General features: G+C 39.4%; 1 protein-coding gene across 1 annotated transcript in view; it reads left to right on the top strand.

The window, feature by feature from the left end:
- Positions 1-723: 723 nt before the first annotated feature.
- Positions 724-20,346, top strand: part of LOC110538664 (transient receptor potential cation channel subfamily M member 4) — a 61,026-nt gene continuing 41,403 nt past the window's right edge. Inside the window, exons 1-3 of the mRNA XM_036938820.2 lie at positions 724-1,219; positions 19,470-19,531; positions 19,693-19,870. Coding sequence (XP_036794715.1) covers positions 1,112-1,219; positions 19,470-19,531; positions 19,693-19,870 — 348 coding nt within the window. The 5' untranslated portion in view covers positions 724-1,111. The remainder of the gene's footprint in view (positions 1,220-19,469; positions 19,532-19,692; positions 19,871-20,346) is intronic.

Below are 20,346 nucleotides of genomic sequence, written 5' to 3'. Positions count from 1 at the left end.
AAGCAAACCATGATACTGAAGTGGCCGAAGTCGGTATGCTTTGTTTATTGGTTGTGTGGTGCATTGGCACAGAAAGTTGTTGGGGGAAAATGTGTTGCATATATTTTATATCATTAGAAATAGGCCGTCATTGCAAATAAGAATGTGTGCTTAACTGACTTGCCTAGTTAAAATAAAGGTTAAATAAAATAATATGGCATCAAAATGTTGAAAATCTGAATTCCCCCTAGCTGATCATTGTCTGCAGCCGTAGTGGCGTAGTGTAATATACATCGTAGTGTAATGAAACAGGCAGCGAGAGTGAGCACGCCCATGGAGGTCGGCGAAACCTCCACCTTCTGGCCCGTAGCCCTGCGTGACATTGACTGTGCCACAAAAGCATGCTGAAGTGGCAAAGTCGATATGCACGTTTATAAGCAGGGTCGCTAGTTATTGTTATTTGTGGTTATGTGGGGGGGGGGGGGGGGGGCTGTTTCACAGGAGGCTGTTGGCACTGGCTCGTGTTAATGATGGAGCAGTAATAGTGAATAGCTATCAAATACATCAAACGCATGATTTCCAGGTGTATGATGCCATTCCATTTGCTCCATTCTGGTAAATATTATGAGCCGTTCTCCCCTCTGCAGCCTCCTGTGGTTTGTTTGTAGAGTGATTCAGTTGGTTTTAGAATGGTGGCCTTCCTAAATATAAATTTACCATTTGGTCTCCTCCCACTCCCCTGCTCTATATCATCCCATCTCTACAACGTGTCTGCAACATACCTGTCGTGGGCTTGGCTATATAGGCCTACACACAGCTACATCGAGCTCTGTAAACTTATTTCGGAAGCGCCGTGGTTGTGGGGGAGCGCAGCTCTAGCTCTATATGCGGTCCAATTCCAGCAGTCAATTTCAAATTTAAAAATTAGATTTGAACTGTTATTGTCCTGGCGTCGGACCTATTCGAGATTTATTTTAGCCCCTTGCCGGAGAAGAGGGTTTTTGTCTAGGAGGGATACGGCTTTTGTAAAAGCTGACTTTTCATAGCATTTAGGAGAAGGGTTAGGTTTAGCTAAAATGCACAAAAAACTACTTTTGACGTCAATTTGACAAAAGCTGTAATCCATCTAGACATGACGGGAGAAGAGACGGGAGGGAGGGGGCAAGAGTGCGTAATGACGGATAAAGAGCATGAAGGAGGCGAAGGAAGAACGGGAAGAAGAAAATCCGACAAAGATCAGGTTTGATTTTACTATTCTAAACACGTGTCACGCAATTTCATTAAATAGCCCGTGTCTTTTTAGCATTATTTGATCCCCAATTAGCTGCTTTTGAGGCAGCGGTACTCTACCTGGGGTCCAAAAAGTGAACAAAACAACATATCAAATACAAAATATACACAACAGTATGTGGACACCTCTTCAAATGAGTGGATTCGGCTATTTCAGCCAGGTGTCGAAAATCGAGCACACAGCCATGCAATCTCCCTAGAGACATTGGAAGTAGAATGGCTTTACTGAAGAGCCCAGTGACTTTCAATGCTGCACCTTTCCAAGTCAGTTTGTAAGAATTCTGCCCTGCCAGAGCTGCCCAGCTTAAATGTAATTGCTGTTATTGTGAAGTGGACATGTCTAGGGGTAACAACTGCTCAGCTACGAAGTGGTAGGCCACACAAGCCCAATAATGTTTGTACCATGTTGTGTTGTCATGTGTTGCTGCCTTGCTATGTTGTCTGATGTTTCTCTTTACTTAGTGTTGTGTTGTCTCTCTTGTTGTGATGTGTGTTTTGTCCTATATTTATATTGCACTTATTTTAATTTTATTTTTATCCCAGGCCCCGTCCCCTCAGGAGGCCTTTTGGTAGGCCATCATTGTAAATTAGAATTTGTACTTAACTGACTTGCCTAGTTAAATGTAAGTAAAAAAATAAATAATAATAAATTAAAAAGCTCACAGAATGGGATCGCAGAGTGCTGAAGAGCATAAAAATAGTCTGTTCTTGGCTGCAACACTCACTACCGAGTTCCAAACGGCCTCTGGAAGACAAGTCAGCACAATAACTGTTTTGTGGGCAGCTTCATGAAATTGCTTTCCATGGCCTAGCAGCCACACACAAGTCTAACTATGCGCCATGCGCAATTTAAAGCTCGCCGCCATTGGACTCTGGAAACGCGTTTTGGCGGATGCCAAGAGAACGCTACCTGCCCGACTGCATACTGCCAACTGTAAACTTTGGTGGAGGAGGAATAATGATCTGGGGCTGTTTTCATGGTTCTTGCGAGGCCCCTTAGTTCCAGTGAAGGGAAATCTTACAGCATACATTGATATTCTATAGTACAGTTTGGGGAAAGCCCTTTCCTGTTTCAGCATGCCAATGCCCTGTGCACAAAGCAAGTTCCATACAGAAATGGTTTGTTGATATTGGTGTGAAAAAACTTGTATTTATTTATTTCTCCCCCAATTTTGTGGTATCCAATTGGTAGTTAGGCTTGTCTCATTGCTGCAACTCCCGTACAGAGGTCGAGAGCCGTGCGTCCTCCGAAACCCAACCAAGCCGCACTGCTTCTTGACACAATGCCTGCTTAACCCAGAAGCCAGCCACACCAATGTGTCAGAGGAAACACGTACACTTGGCGACCGTGTCAAAGTGCAAGCACCCAGCCCGCCACAGGAGTCTCTAGAGCGTGATGGGACAAGGACATCCCTGCAGGCCAAACCCTCCCCTTATGGACAACGCTGGGCCAAATGTGCACCACCCCATGGGTCTCCCGGTCGCGGCCTGCTGCGGCAGAGCCTGGACTCGAACCAGGTTGTCTAGTGGTACAGCCTTGGACGACTGCGCCACTCGGGAGGCTGTGGAAGAACTTGACTGGCCTGCACAGAGCCCTGATCTCAATCCCATTGAACACCATTGGGATGAATTGGAACGCCGACTGCGAGCCAGGCCGAATCGCCCAACATCAGAGCCCGACCTGGGTCTTGTGGCTGAATGAAATTAAGTCCCCGCAGCAATGTTCCAGCATCTAGTGGAAAGCCTTCCTAGAAGAGTGGAGGATGTTATAGCAGCAAAGGGGGGGGCAACTCCATATTGATGCACATGACTTTGGAATGAGACGTTTGAGGAGCAGGTGTCCACATACTTTTGGTCACATGTGGTGTACATTTATAATTTAGTCATTCAGCAGACGCTCCCATCCAGAGCGACCAACAGCTAGTGCATTCTTCTTAAGATAGCTAGGCGAGACAACCACATATCACAGTTGTATCCCAACCACATATCACATAGGCTATTTAATACAAATGCGAAATATAATGCAAAATGCATAAAAATGTCTCCAGTCCCCGTTGTGCCATAAGGTGTTCTTTTTTTTCTTTGGGTATTGGCAAACCAAAATCGGGTGTGAATGGTAGCCTACTGTTTTCTGTTTCTGTGTAAAATATTTCACTGAATGCAGAAAGTATAGTATTAACTGACTTTTATTATAGAATAAATAACATTTATCGCAAAAGAAAAATCAATTTAGATGTAAAATTGCAGTAGCCTGTCATTCCTCTCCATTTCGTGGTATTTCTTTATTTAACCAATTGCTCTCTTTTCTGTTGCTGAAATTCAGTAGGCTAAAGTGCTTACAGAACCGGTAAACTTGTAACTTAATCTTGGTCTTACAGTTCCACCTAACCTGTTGTACCCTAATCTTGATATAGCCTACATTCATCAATACCAGTAGCTTTACATTCATCAATACCAGTAGCTTTACATTCATCAATACCAGTAGCTTTACATTCATCAATACCAGTAGCTTTACATTCATCAATACCAGTAGCTTTACATTCATCAATACCAGTAGCTTTACATTCATCAATACCAGTAGCTTTACATTCATCAATGCCAGTAGCTTTACATTCATCAATGCCAGTAGCTTTACATTCATTGGCAAAAATCTACCACCTCAAGGCTCTATAGTATAAAGCTATTGTGTTTGGCAAATATGTTTTAAATAAATCAGCACAACTGCAAATTGATCGTAAATGGCACATTATTCCTGTGTGGTGACTGGGAGACAAGAATAGCTGAATTCTCAATCCTTGTGACAGTTACTTACTCATCAATGTAGGCTAGGAATACTACTGTAGGCTTGCTGTTTTGTTCATACCTTCTAACAAGGTTCTGTATGACTTTATTGCAATTTTTTTGTCGACGTTTAACTGTTTTTTGAGTGGCAATGACGGGATAATGTATGCGTTGTTGTAAAAACATAACGCTCTTGTGACACGCGTCTCGAATCACCAGGGTAGGCTAGTCCATCTTTTTCATGCATGAACTGATAGGACGAGAGGTTGGACATATGACTAATTTAAGTTGTACAGCAGCTGCCAACTGTCCCACAAACAAAGTAGTTGGATGACTTTTAGTGCCCTCTAGTCTCTTGACATACAAAAGCTGAAAGGTTTTTCTAACCCTATTTGGAAGGAGTGAAAAAGCAAAACTCAGAGTGACAATTGGCCTATAAGTTCTGTATATGTATGCAGCCTCATAAACTAAACTTGAGAATTTAAATTACACAATTTGTGTCAGTCACAAAAGATAAGGGATGATCGCACACATGCTGGTATGGTAGTACTATGCATTACATTCATTGTTCCCGAGAAATAGAAACAAAGGAGAGATAAGACTGGACAAACTCTATTCAAGAGACAGGAAATAGAGACAAAGACCATGTTTTCATCCACAGTTTCTATGGGACTATCTATGGGACACCAGTATCTATCGGCACATTACCATTTGATCATTTCACTCCAGTGTTAATCTGCTAAATTGTAATTATTCGCCTACCTCCTCATGCCTTTTGCACACAATGTATATAGACTCGTTTTTTTCTTTTTCTACTGTGTTATTGACTTGTTAATTGTTTACTCCATGTGTAACTCTGTGTTGTTGTCTGTTCACACTGCTATGCTTTATCTTGGCCAGGTCGCAGTTGTAAATGAGAACTTGTTCTCAACTAGCCTACCTGGTTAAATAAAGGTGAAATAAAATAAAGTAAAATAAAAAATTGTCATACCGAATAAAAAAATCACTACAGCTGTGATGGAAACAGGAAGTGGCGGTATAATTATCTAAATGTGACAGACGATTTGTTAGTTCCACATGGTGGGATCTTTTTGTGTCTAAAATTAATCCACATGAAATGGCTATGGAAAATGCATTTATGAGCAAATATTGATATAAAAGCATTATATTGAAGTAAACTTGGATTCACATGATTATATGTGTTGTCCTCCTATGACTTGGATGCAATTTATTACCTTACAAATTATGATGAACTTCACAGAGTGGTGAAAGTGCACAGTGATGAGCTTGGTGCTCTTTTCAAATAAATATCCTGGGTCTTAATTCTGGTGACATGATGATTGATGCTTTAATTTATTAGGGTGCCCATTAGCCAAATGCATCAGCTAGTCTTACTGGGGTCCAACATATCACGAAAAATACATTAAAGACAAAGACTTTACAATTTACAAACATTTAAAAACATGAACATGTAGCGTGTGTGTGCATCAATCAGTTACACATACATGTCAGTACATACACACAACAAGTAGGTCACTTGGGGGAGAGGTGTTGTGCCTTGCGGTGTTGCTTTATTTGTTTTTGGGAACCAGGTTTGCTGGTCACTTGTGCTATATAAGATGGAAGGGAGCTCCATGCACTAATGGCTCTGTATACTACTGTGTGTTTCCTTGAATTTGTTCTGGACCTGGGGACTATAAATAGACACCTGGTGGCATGTTGCTTGGCTGCCATTTGACAAATACAAACATTCTTCTTTTATTCATTATGATCTCATCGTATCGGCTAGCCTATAGGAACTTTATCTGTGAACTGTTGGCTGGACCACATGTGCCAAGACCAGAGGAGGCACATTTGTTATTTGAAAAAGCAATGAAAACAAATGTAATTTTATACTTAAAAATGTAAGCGAAAAATGACCATTTATGTACATCAAAGTTATTTTAGAAGGGTATAATGCTTTGTTTTTGTTTCAACTGCTGATTGGCCCTTTAAATTATAAAGTCAAACTCAATGTGACTTGGATTCAAAAAGATGAATGCTAAGACTGGTGGAAGGAAACTCTCTCGCCCATGTTTACACCAATCCAATGCTTTTTCACCTCAGTAGGACATGCAAGAAGAATCAAGTTGGCTACCAAGATGATTACCCCATGCGGATAAATTATATGAAGCATAAAAAAAACCAATAATAAGATGACGGAAACAGGAGATAATTTCATAAATGTCGACAGACAGTTTGTTCATTCCACGTGGTGGGATCTTTTTTGCCGGTAAAATGAATGACGTTAAAGGAAACTTGGAGTTACATGATGATATGATATGTGGTCCTCCCACTACAACTCCCACTACAACTCCCACTACAACTCGGAAAAGCATGCAGTTTATTATGCTACAGAGGAAATAAGTTATGATGAACTTCTCAGGAGACGTGATGATCGATGATTGGCAGCCATTTGACAAATATAAATCTTGTTCTTGTCCATAATAATCTCATAATTTTCTAATTAACACAGTTTTTATGACAACCATCAGTAGCCTACAATTTGAAAATGTGATGGAAATACATTGAACAGGCAGAATTTAAATGCTCACAGCAGTAGAAATCCTATTTTTCGAGCTGAAAGACAATGGCCAGAGCTTTCCCATGATGTTGCACAATGATTTAAGTCCATAAGTCCTCTACAAGGTTCACAGGATGATAGAAAAGACCGTATCAGTTGTTTATCAAAGCAAGCACTCTATATGTAGGAACTATCATGTGACCTCATTACCATGTTTATCTCAATACCACAAGGATGATGCAAGTGAAGTTTAGTGTAGTGCTGTAGGTTGGTTATTTTTTAATGCAACAGTCATTAGTTAATGTAATGAGTTTATATACCAATTCTGGGGTCAATTTGACTAATGGTTTACGTTAAGATTTGTGAAATATTTTCAGCATTAGTGTGCACTGCGGTCATCATTGACAAAATAAAGTCCAGGAATTCAATATTTGTGTGTAAATGATTTCAATCTCAGTTGATACACTCCACATCAGCGTTCCAAAATACGTCACTACAATCTCACAGCTGTAATACGCAGACTGTGCAAGCGGCAGGACTTCCGGGTTTCTCATCTTCCTGAATAATAGATCCACTTTTCACTATGTTCATACCGCATAATAGGGCAACTATGTGATTATACAGATATACTAATCACAATATTTATTTTGGCTTGCCCATACTTTTTAATATATTTTTTGCATTAGACAATAGTCATTGCTCTGGCACCAGTGGCATCATAGGATGCTAATGACATCCATAGTGGCTACCAGCTGGTCTGGTGCAGCCATCAAAGGTTGCAGTGACTTTATATTTACACAGCTTCTAAGGACATATACTGTACATAAGGTTTACATACCAAATTTCATGGCCCCATGTCCATCGGTTCAGTTCTTATATCCCTGGTGTCATATGGTGTATCTAGTGGTGTAGCGTGGCCCACTTTTAAATGCAGCAACTAATCAGTCTATATACCAAATTGAGAGTTAATCTGATTTTTCATTCATGTGAATAATATATATATATATTGTTGCATTAGCATTTGTGCTAACATAGGTACAATGTGGCCATATTTGAGTGCTGCAACATTTTTTTCTCTTCTCAACCATTCTCAACCATTAGAGAAGTCTAAATATAAAATCTGGAGTGAATCTGACATATGGTTCATGAGAAGATGATGATGGCAGATGATTTTGAGTATTAGCGTTACATATATAATGATTTAGTAGTTAACAGTTTATTTTTATGTCAATAGCAAATTCAGTGTGGTTCATCTTAGGTACTGGCCATAATAGTGATGACACAAGTTGATAGGCCACTGTGGAGTGGATTTACAGTGGTTTAAATGGACAATCCCTTAGTTTGAGAAAAGCTAAGTTAAGACGTACCAAGGGCCTATATTCCAAATTTGGTGCCATTTAGTCCTATAGTTCATGAGAAGTATTTCTTGCATATTAGCATATGTGCTAATAAGCATTTACTGGTATAGTGTGGTCATCTTTGAATGCATCAATGTTGTTTTTTCAAACTCTTTAGGAACCATTGTGATGAGTCTAAAGAGTGAATCTGACTCTGTCCAAGAGGAAGATTTTCTATGATTATTTTAAACATTAGTGTTATGTAGTCAAAAAAGGGAATTGTTAAGCTTCCTCCTTTTTTAATGATATCTATGCCAAACATATGCTATACATGGTCATGTTTTTAATGATATCAATGCCAAACATATGCTATACATGGTCATGTTTTTAATGATATCAATGCCAAACATATGCTATACATGGTCATGTTTTTAATGATATCAATGCCAAACATATGCTATACATGGTCATGTTTTTAATGATATCAATGCCAAACATATGCTATACATGGTCATGTTTTTAATGATATCAATGCCAAACATATGCTATACATGGTCATGTTTTTAATGATATCAATGCCAAACATATGCTATACATGGTCATATTTTTAATGATATCAATGCCAAACATATGCTATACATGGTCATGTTTTTAATGATATCAATGCCAAACATATGCTATACATGGTCATGTTTTTAATGATATCAATGCCAAACATATGCTATACATGGTCATGTTTTTAATGATATCAATGCCAAACATATGCTATACATGCTCATGTTTTTAATGATATCAATGCCAAACATATGCTATACATGGTCATGTTTTTGATGACCCTAAAATGTCTCAAGTTGACAGGCCATTGGAGAGGATTTACTAAGGATTTAAATGGACACGTAAAATCTGACTTCCTGATTTATCGATAACTCAGCCATCTCTTAAGACCGGTGTGATTTAGTGCTTCTAACCCCTTTTAAACATTGTGTGTTTAAGCTACATACTTCTGGGTTGTACCATTTTTGGATTTGTCTATTTATTATACATCAGTTGGTAACAACCACTATGTGTTCTTGAAAGGGGCTGAGCTAGAGCAGTTTGAGAGACAAAGGCGGACCCAGGAGGGGCCCTGAGCTGGTCTTTTTTTTTATTTTTACAAAAACGCCTGTAGAGTAAGAATCGTTTGCGCTTTTAATAGTTTGTAGCTATCTATGAAAAAGCTGAGACTCTCATGAACACGTGTAACATGTTTTGCTCTATGACGCTCACAAGCTACACAATAGTTGTTAGAAGGTAAGGGGTTCTTCGACATAGAATATCATAGGAAATCCTGGGACATAGTGTCTATAATACATTAATAAGCTCACGTAGTTGCTGTCACAAACTCCACATAGTTGTCACTAACTAGTTGGATATTAATTTCTAACTGAATAAACCATTTTTGTACGACAGCATTCAAATAAATTCAAATTTCAGGTTTTTGTGTTGGCAGACTTTTTTTTAATACATTTGTCAATAAAACTTATGATTGCAACTGTTTGTCAAATTGTTTTGTGTTCTATGTGTAGTCCTGGTTGTCCTGAAAATAACATTTTAAAACAGTTCAGTTCATTGTGAGGCAAAATATAAGGTCTGGATATGCATGTAAATGAAGGTCAGAATTATATTTTCTTTGCTTGGGTCTTGGGACTGATAGATTTTACCAATCCCTTTTAGCTTTTATCAAACTGTCAACTTTGATATTATTTTGTTCATGAGAATACGTTTTCCAAAATGTCCAAGATGGAGGAAAGTTTATCTTGACCGACCTTATGGGTCCTTGTGGCAAATGTATTCAACATGCGGAAACAAAGTTTATAGTCTCTAGGTCAAACGGGGCAACATATATGAGGGTTCGTGAGACTGCTTACAACAGCGACCCCTGTAGGCCAATCGGTGCCATTATTTTTTTACTAGTTACTATGTCCAAATTAGAAATAAAGTTAATAATCTATGCTTAAGTTATTTGACCATTTCAAGGAGAACTAACAAAACACCTAAAATATGAAAAATGGAAATGTAGCCTATGTCAGTATTACTTTAAACAGTCCCCTCGCCCATACCCGGGCGCGAACCAGGGAGTCTCTGCACACATCAACAACTGACACCTACGAAGCGTCGTTACCCATCGCTCCACAAAAGCCGCGGCCCTTGCAGAGCAAGGGGAACAACTACTTCAAGGTCTCAGAGCAAGTGACGTCACTGATTGAAATGCTATTTAGCTAACTAAGCTAGCCGTTTCACATCCGTTACATCAATTCCAATGATTTAGTTAACACACCCTGTCCACTACCTAGCATCTGAAACAAAATACGCTGTTGCGAATTGGGAATTCATAGAGCCATGCATTTTTGTCTTACCTGGTCCGTGAGAAGATTCTAGCTAGTGTATCCCTCTGACTGTTATTCGACTGTTGGATGTGGCTGTCCAGTTTATCAAGTCCCAGAATCCATCCAGCAGGCTCCAAATGACTTTTTATGATTTAAAATAAAAATTTAAGTACAATTTGCTCTTTAGCGCCAACAGTTGACTACCTGATAGGCCAGTTCCAGAAGAACTGAGCGCACATTTCAGCACCCCAGGATGTCCATTTACTTTGCAGTCCCCCCTCATAGCAAATGGCTGACAAAACAATCCAAGCACTGGGCGCCACTAGCAGTGCCCCTGTGACAACAATTTTGGACCCAGCTTGGCCCCCCCCAGTTGAAATGGTCTAGAACCACCACTGCTGGGCGCACAGCCTGGGCACCCGGAGCTCCTGCTGGCAGAGTAGTAACGGAGCAGCTTGTTTTGTCTACACACATTTACTGCACTTTTATGAGCATTTTAAACATAAGTGGGTTATATAATTCATTATTTATTAGAGAAACACTTTTCCATCAAAGAAAGTTCCTGTCAAACAGAAACATTTTGTGGATCTTTTAGAACCTTTCTCCTATTTAGTTGCCCTTTCCATTACACGTGCCACAAGTTATTTTTGTGACAGTGGTTTTGTTGAATATACCTGAGTCATTGGAAACCTGCCTATTGAGAGAGGAAGGTATTTCTCTTGTCTAGTGGTACCTTTTAATCTTCTCCACACATTTTCCTGTACTGTACATATCTACAGTTTATCTACAGTTTATACACATGGAAAAGCAAACACAAAACACGAAAACCTAAATACAATCATGAAACAAACACATTCTTCAGTAAAAACGCCCTCTAACATCCGCCTGAATTGCCCTAGAAGGACCAACTTTAAGGATGTTTGGAGATCATTCCACATGAGAGGCGCAAAAATACAAAAAGCAGATGAACCTAAATCAGTGGATTTAAAAAAAAAAAAAAGTATTTTTATTTCACCTTTATTTAACCAGGTAGGCCAGTTGAGAGCAAGTTCTCATTTACAACTGCGACTTGGCCAAGATAAAGCAGTGCGACACAAACAACAACACAGAGTTACACATGGAATAAACAAGCGTACAGTCAATAACACAATAGAAAAGTATATATACAGTGTGTGCAAATGAAGTAAGATTAGGGAGGTAAGGCAATAAATAGGTCATAGTGGTAAAATAATGACAATTTAGCAACTAAACACTAGAGTGATAGATGTGCAGAAGATGAATGTGCAAGTAGAGATACTGGGGTACAAAAAATAACAATATGGGGAAGAGGTAGTTGGGTGGGCTATTTACAGATGGTCTATGTACAGGTGCAATGATCTGTAAGCTGCCCTGACAGATGATTGCCCATCTGTAAATAGCCCACCCACCCAATCTACCCACCTCATCCCTGTATTGTTTTTATTTACTTTCTGCTATTTTGCACACCAGTATCTCTATTTGCAAATCAACTGCTCATTTATCACTCCAGTGTTAATCTGCTAAATTGTAATTACATCGTTACTATGGCCAATGTATTACCTACCACCTCACGCCATATGCACACACTGTATATAGACTTCCTTTTTTTCTATTATGTTATTGACTGTACGCTTGTTTATTCCATGTGTAACTCTGTTGTTCGTGTCACACTGCTTTGCTTTATCTTGGCCAGGTCACAGTTGTAAATGAGAACTTGTTCCCAACTAGCTTACCTGGTTAAATAAAGGTGAAATAAAAAAATAAAAAAATAAATGCTTGAAGTAAGTGAGGGAGATATTAGTTTCCAGCTTCAGTGATTTTTGCAATTTGTTCCAGTCATTGGCACCAGAGAACTGGAAGGAAAGGCGGCCAAAGGGGGAGTTGGCTTTGGGGGTAACCAGTGAAATATACCTGCTGGAGCGTGTGCTACAGGTGGGTGCTGCTATGGTGTGACCAGTGAGCTGAGATAAGGCATGCTTTACCTAGCAAAGACTTATAGATGACCTGGAGACAGTGGGTTTGGCGACGAATATGAAGCGAGGGCCAGCCAACGAGAGCAAACAGGTCGCAGTGGTGGGTAGTATATGGGGCTTTGGTGACAAAACGGATGGCACTGTGATAGACTGCATTAAATTTGTTGAGTAGAGTGTTGGAGGCTATTTTGTAAATTACATTGCTGAAGTCAAGGATCGGTAGGATAGTCAGTTTTACGAGGGTATGTTTGCTTTGTTGCAAAATAGGAAGCCAATTCTAGATTTAATTTTGGATTGGAGATGCTTAATGTGAGTCTGGAAGGAGAGTGAAGGGTATTGAAGGATTCTCAAGGTTTAGCCATTCCTGAGTCCGGGTTTGGTAACTTATAAGTCTGAAGGTTAACAATGAGGTAAGCATATGCAAGAGGGCTTTATAGACAAACAGAGCACAATGCTTCACTCTGAGACTTCAAGGAGGGCCAGCCTACTTTCTGATAAAAAATGCAGTGATAGGTTCAGTACACATCGCCCTTAATAAAATGTAATGCACTTTGATAAACTGCATCCAATTGCTTCAATACAGTGGCAGACATTCATAAGCGGGGACACAATGAGGTCTCCATCCAAAACATATACATAAATCATCAGATAAATGTTTACGTGATTTGGAAAATAACATATACATGGTTTTACCTGCATTAAGAATGAACTTCAGTTCAACCAGGGCTTTCTACAGGGCGATAAAGGCAGATTGAAGCTCTGACAGAGCCTTGTCAGCTGTGGTGGCAATAGAATATACCCACAGTGCCAATATTCATACAATTATTATTATTATTATTTTTTTTTTTACAGATTAACAAATAATGAAAAGATTCGGACCAAGGATACTGTGGACACCCTTTGTTCTGTCTAAACAACCTGATTGAACTCCATCAGTAAATATACTCTGTATTCTGTCCTTTTAAATGATTTTCAAACCAGCTACTGGTCAAGTCCAATTGATGAAAGCCTCTGTAATGAGTCAGCCACAGTGTTGAAGCCATCATTAGACAGGTCAATAAACATGGACACAGAGTTTCTTATTATCCAAACCATTAAGAACATAATTTAAAACCTAGAGGTAGTGAAGATAGGTTTCAGACCAGGTCATAGCACTGACTGGTGTACATTTTAGAATACACAGTGCTTTCTGAAAGTATTCAGACCCCTTGACTTTATCTACATTTTGTTATGTTTTAGCCTTATTCTAAAATTGATTAAAATGTTTTTTTTTCCCCTCAATCTACACACACAATAATGACAAAGCCAAAACTGGTTTTTAGAAATGTTTGCTAATTTTATTAGAAATAAAAAAACAGTAGTTAATATTTCTAAAAGCCTGTTTTCACTTTGTCATAATGGGGTATTGTGTAGACTGCTGAGGACTTTTTTATTTAATCAATTTTAGGATAAGGCTAACGTAACAATGTGGAAAAAGTCAAGGAGTCCGGAAAGTATCAAAGGTACTTTATTTCGTAGTTAAAAGGGATTTAAGTTGAATATTTACAAAGGATTCTATCATTTTTGCTGCTAGGCAAGATAATTTGAAATGGGATGATAATCCAGATCCTGGGGATGGTACCAGAAATAATTGTTAGGTTAAAATGGAGTGTTAAAGATTCTGCAATCAGATCAGCAGAAAGCTGCAGCAAGAAAGGATCAAGCAAATCAGCCGCTGTGGGTTTTATTTATTTTTTACATCAATCTTGCACAAGGTGTCTAGCACATCACAAGTCCAAAGCTGTTGTAATGAAAGCAAATATTAACTAGAAGTTGACGGAACTGATTAAAAACATAAATTCTTATTTATCTCAGTTATGATGCTAGAGTTTGACACAACTTGCTTAAGAAGGGAAGGAGAGGAATTTCCACGCTTCAGTGCATTTACTGTTTTCCCAAATTCTAACAGATCACCAGTAGAGTCTGAGATAGAACTTAGGAAGCAGCTAGATTTAGCTTTCTTGATTGAGGTAGTACATCTCTTTCTCAATTGCATGAAAAGCTGCCAATCAGCTAGAGGGTCTGTTTTTCTAACCCAGGCCTGATTTCTCATCTTAACAAGATCTGAAAGTTTGAGAGAGACTAGCCATCTTAATTCACTTCCAGTACAGTATAACTTCTATATGCACTGAGCATGCTATGACAGGTACTAGGGTGTGGGTCAATGGGATATGAGTTCTGAATTGAATACCAATCCGCTTTCAGCAGCTATTGCTAGTCAGGTTCTACCAGTTGGATTAGTTTACAGTTTGTTTACTTAACACTTACAGTATCCCACAGTCTCAGAAAAAAAGGTTGCACATTGTACTTAAAGGGGTACAAATGCTTGTCACTGTAGTGGTACCCTGTAAAGTATGCCCACTGTACCATTATAGGTAGGAGAGAGTGGGGTAAGTTGACCCAAATAGTTAGTTGAGCCACCCCTTGTTTCTGGGAAACCGTCCATACACCAGATATTAAATCATTCCATGGAGTATGTGAAGGATGAAACAACATGGAAAAAGTGGTGAGCTTGTTGGGTCCAAAAAACAGATTTTCATAGTTAAATTAATATATTGTGTTATAGGTTTAATGATGCTTGTATCTAAACCAAAGTACTTAAAAAAAATAATTGTACATCAGTTGGGGTTTATAAGCTACAATGTGAGATCCTAAACCTATCATGAAAGTGTATCATGTATGGGCTAATATAGTCAATATGTTTGCCTTGGCGTAGGTTGAGCCAATGTCTGTTGGTTAACATAAGTTCAGCCAATGGCCACCATAGACCATACAAATTCTAACATTTTGTTAGTTTTATGCAATGTATCATGCATTTAAACTATTGTTAAAGAGCAGACATCATCATGCCCAGTGTATACAAATGTAAAACCAGCACGTTTAGCCCCCCAAGGAATTGAGAGAAGGGAAGAAGTCCATTCAGCAGCAGCAAGAGATGGAGAAAATAGACTGAATGGTACATTGACAAAAAAGAAAAGGACCACGTACCTGTGTGAAAGAGAGCTATGATAGAGTAGTAGAGGCACACAAGGTCTTATCTGATGACGTGGAGTCTGAGCTTGATAAACATGTCAATCTCGCAGACCAGTTTTATGGAGAGAACTTGCCTACAAATTGGCACATCAAAACAACATCCCTGTCCCAGACAACTGCTCAAGAAATGGAAGGATAAGTGATATTGAACAGAGATCTATATATGAATGTAGGCATGCATTTAAGATATACAATATATCACACCCCCAATCCATTAATTAAACTTTGACCGACCAGCACCATCACCCACTGTCACAGAACACCATCACCCACTGTCACAGAACACCATCACCCACTGTCACAGAACACCATCACCCACTGTCACAGAACACCATCACCCACTGTCACAGAACACCATCACCCACTTACCCCAAGGTGGCTCAACGTACCCTTTCCTTAATGCTCATTTTTTTCAAGAGACTTTGTTTGACAAGCTATGTTTTCAAAACTGTTATGTTTACATGAATTGTGATTATTTCCAGGGAAAAACAACATCCGAAAATTAATGTAGATACAGTGTCTTTGTTAGAAAGAATACTATATTTCTCTTGAAATAGTGATGCTGAATGTAAAAAATGGCTCAACTTACCCAACTCTCCCCTACATAATTATGACCAAGCAGTGTGACCTCAAAACAGCCAATGGTGCACCTTAGGGGACAAGATAGTACCTTTTATTATTAGTCCTACCACGCTTTCACCTCCTCTTCCGTAATAAAGCCTGTGGACCGTCTTGTCAGTAAGAGGCTAAAAGAAGGTGGAGTGTATCCAAGCTGTTTGCCACTCCCAACAAATCAAATCAAAGTTTATTTGACACATGCTTCATAAACAACATTGAAATGCTTACTTACAGGTCATTTTCCAACAATGCAAATATAAATAATGACACAAGGAATAAATACACAGTGAATAAAGAATAACAATAACTTGGCTATATACAAGAAGTACCAGTACTGAGTTGATGTGCAGGGGTACAAGGTAACTGAGGTAGCTACAGAATGTACAGTTGAAGTCGGAAGTTTACATACACCTTATCCAAATACATTTAAACTCAGTTTTTCACAATTCCTGACATTTAATCCCAGTAAAACATTCCCTGTCTTAGGTCAGTTAGGATCACCACTTTATTTTAAGAATGTGAAATGTCAGAATAATAGTAGAGAGTGATTTATTTCAGCTTTTATTTCTTTCATCACATTCCCAGTGGGTCAGAAGTTTACATACACTCAATTATTATTTGGTAGCATTGCCTTTAAATTGTTTAACTTGGGTCAAATGTTTTGGGTAGCCTTCCACAAGCTTCACACAATAAGTTGGGTGAATTTTGGCCCATTCCTCCTGACAGAACTGGTGTAACTGAGTCAGGTTTGTAGGCCTCCTTGCTTTCACACACTTTTTCAGTTATGCCGACATATTTTCTATAGGTTTGAGGTCAGGGCTTTGTGATAGGCCACTCCAATACCTTGACTTTGTTGGCCTTAGGCCATTTTGCCATACATTTGGAAGTTTGCTTGGGTCCATTTGGAAGACTTATTTGCGACCAAGCTTTAACTGATTTCTTGAGATGTTACTTCAATATATACACAATTTTCCCTTCTCACGATGCCATCTATTTTGTGAAGTGCACCAGTCCCTCCTGCAGCAAAGCACCCCCACAACATGATGCTGCCACCCCCATGCTTCACGGTTGGGATGGTGTTCTTCGGCTTGCAAGCCTCCCCCATTTTCCTCCAAACATAATGATGGTCATTATGACCAAACAGTTCTGTTTTTGTCTCATCAGACCAGAGGACATTTCTCCAAAAATGATGATCCTTGTCCCCATGTGCACTTTTTTATGGTGGTTTTGGAGCAGTGGCTTCTTCCTTGCTGAGTGGCCTTTCAGGTTATGTCGATATAGGACTTGTTTTACTGTGGATATAGATACTTTTGTACCCGTTTCCTCCAGCATCTTCACAAGGTCCTTTGCTGTTGTTCTGGGATTGATTTGCACTTTTCGCAGCAAAGTACGTTCATCTCTAGGAGACAGAACGCGTCTCCTTCCTGAGCGGTATAACGGCTGTGTGGTCCCATGGTGTTTATACTTGCGTACTATTGTTTGTACAGATCAGCGTGGTACCTTCAGGGGTTTGGACATTTCTCCCAAGGATGAACCAGACTTGTGGAGGTCTACAATTAATTTTCTGAGGTTTTGGCTGATTTCTTTTGATTTTTCCCATGATGTCAAGCAAAGAGGCAATGAGTTTGAAGGTAGGCCTTGAAAAACATTCACAGGTACACCTCCAATTGACTCAAATTATGTAAATTAGCCTATCAGAAGCTTCTAAAGCCATGACATCATTATCTGGAATTTTCCAAGCTCTTTAAAGGCACAGGGGGGGGGGGGGGGGGGGGGGTAGACAAATATTTTTGTCATTGCTGGCGCTGCAGACGGATATGTTGGTCTGCTAATACAGGACTATTAAAGGCCCAATGCACTACTTTATTGTTGTAATTTTTTTCTTCAGAATTTCAGGGGGTGTTGCTGCACCCTCAGAACCCCTAATTCCCATGGCTATGAACGAAGGCGGAGAGTTGACTCCGAAAGCCAATCATTTTCACATGTGCCCACTTGGGGTAGTGTCATTTTCAACCAAATTATATACAACATTTATTCAAAGCAATATATAGAATGCCAACAATGCTAGCACCGTAAATGATCTTAATCTGGATAATTTGTGCTTATCACAGCCAATTAGCCAGCAGCCGCTGGTAGTCAGCATTCCACTCATACCTACCTTTCCAATATGAACTTCCCCAGACTCTTGAGAACAATGTGACTGAGGCCTGGAAGCAGAGGCTACTTTATTACAGGTGTTCATTTCCTATGATAAAATCCCATGATTTGTTACTGTGTTTGGACTAAACAGCTAGCGCGACAGCTACAATAACTTCAGAAAAATACGATTTCAGCTAACAAGAGAAGTATCAAACAAAATAACTGCATTATGGCATTTACACAAACTATTTACATAGAAAATTAGGTACATTTGTGGACAAAATTCAAATTTACTCAACCTTTAATTTAACACTGAAACGTGTGGACCCATATTATAGACAATGGAACGGTGTTATAAACCGGGTAGTTTGGGTCCTTGATGCTGATTTGCCTGAAAGCCATGCTATATCAGACAATATACCATGGGTTTGACACACAATTACTTGTTTACTGTGCTAATTGTGTTGGTAACTGGTTTATAATCACAATAAGGCACCTTGGGAGTTTGTGGTGAATTGCCAATATACCACAGCTAAAGGCTGTATCCAGGCACTCCTTGTTGCGTCGTGCATAAATGCAGTCCTTAGTCGTGGTATATTGGACATACAGTGGGGAGAACAAGTATTTGATACACTGCCGATTTTGCAGGTTTTCCTACTTACAAAGCACGTAGAGGCCTGTCATTTTTATCATAGGTACACTTCAACTGTGAGAGACGGAATCTAAAACAAAAATCCAGAAAATCTTACGGATCAACCTGCATTCAGAATGACAGTCAGGGTTAGGAACCTTGGTAAAAACATATCTATTTTTGTCCTGATATTAGCCCATGCATTGAATAACAGATTTACTACATGGAACAACAGATATTCCCCCCAAAAAATCTAAAGGAAGTTTATTCTGAAGTGTCTGTCTTATCTGATAGATATACATTTATAAGAAAGATCAGATATACATTTATAAGAAAGATCAGATATACATTTATAAGAAAGATCAGATATACATTTATAAGAAAGATCAGAAAACATTTTTTTAACATGTATTTAACCCCTTGTTTTTGGCACTAAACAGTCCCTAATATATATATATATATATATATATATAGTGTGTATGTATGTGTGGCCCAAACCGTTCAGACGCTACAGACAGAAGTTTGCAGATCGGCTGTACCGACTTCAGATGAGTCCCAAGACTCATGTGGGTCGTAGAACAGAGCACATCGTGTTTGTGAGAGTCTTGGCTTTTTGCTAATTGCTACTATACATCCAGTTTCACATAAAATTCTACATCTGTAGCCGAGATAGTTACTCTTAATCAACTCTTTCTCTCCCAGAGCTGGATCCCCAACATCATCAGGAAGCGAGTATGCACCACATTCGTAGAGGACTCTTTAAGGTACAGCCTTTCTCTGGGTCACTGAGTTGTCCCTTTATCTGACACAATATAGTTACAGTTACAATGCAAAATGTGTCTGGTCTATTTGCAAAGCAAATGTTGTGTGTGTGTGTGTGTGTTGTTTGTGTGTGTGTGTGTGTGTCTCTCTCTCTCCCTGTCAGCAATGGGGCATTGTGTCAGTGTGGGGGCATGCGGGAGACTCACGGCTCCAACGCTACTGGAGACTATTTCGGAGCCGCCATCGTCAGCCAGTGGGACAGTTCCCAGCACTCCTCAGAGTACCCCACCGACGCCTTCGGAGAGCTGGAATTCGCAGGGGCTGGCAGGAGACACAGCCATGTGAGTAACACACACATGTAAGAGCATGCACATACCAACATATGCACACATGTGCGTGCATACACTTGCACATATGCAAGCACCCACACACTCATGCAAAGCCAAACTAACACACACACAACACTAGTGTCTTGGGTTTGGCTTCTGGCCCTTGTTGATGATCTCATGGAGGACGGTGTGTTTATTCATCCGTGTCCCGTACTCAATCAATCAGCCCAGGGTATTACTAAGGTATAAATAACATTAGGACACACACATGGTGTGTGACTGGCTGATTCATGAATTAGGTAGTTGGCTTAGTGCCCGTCAACTCATAACTATCAATTGACTCAGCTATGTTACCACATGATCCTACTGAGAGATTGAGTTCATGCTAATCTCATGATGCCATATGTTATGAAATGAATAGGTCACATAGCCATTCATTGACACTAAATGACAAATATGTGAATGTAGTTCATTTCAGTCTTTTGCTC

Source organism: Oncorhynchus mykiss, chromosome 12, assembly GCF_057628025.1.
Source record: "Oncorhynchus mykiss isolate SJ-2025 chromosome 12, ASM5762802v1, whole genome shotgun sequence".
Classification (NCBI taxonomy): Eukaryota; Metazoa; Chordata; class Actinopteri; order Salmoniformes; family Salmonidae; genus Oncorhynchus; species Oncorhynchus mykiss.
Note: the sequence above shows the minus strand (reverse complement) of the source record. Positions and strands in the feature narration are given on the sequence as shown.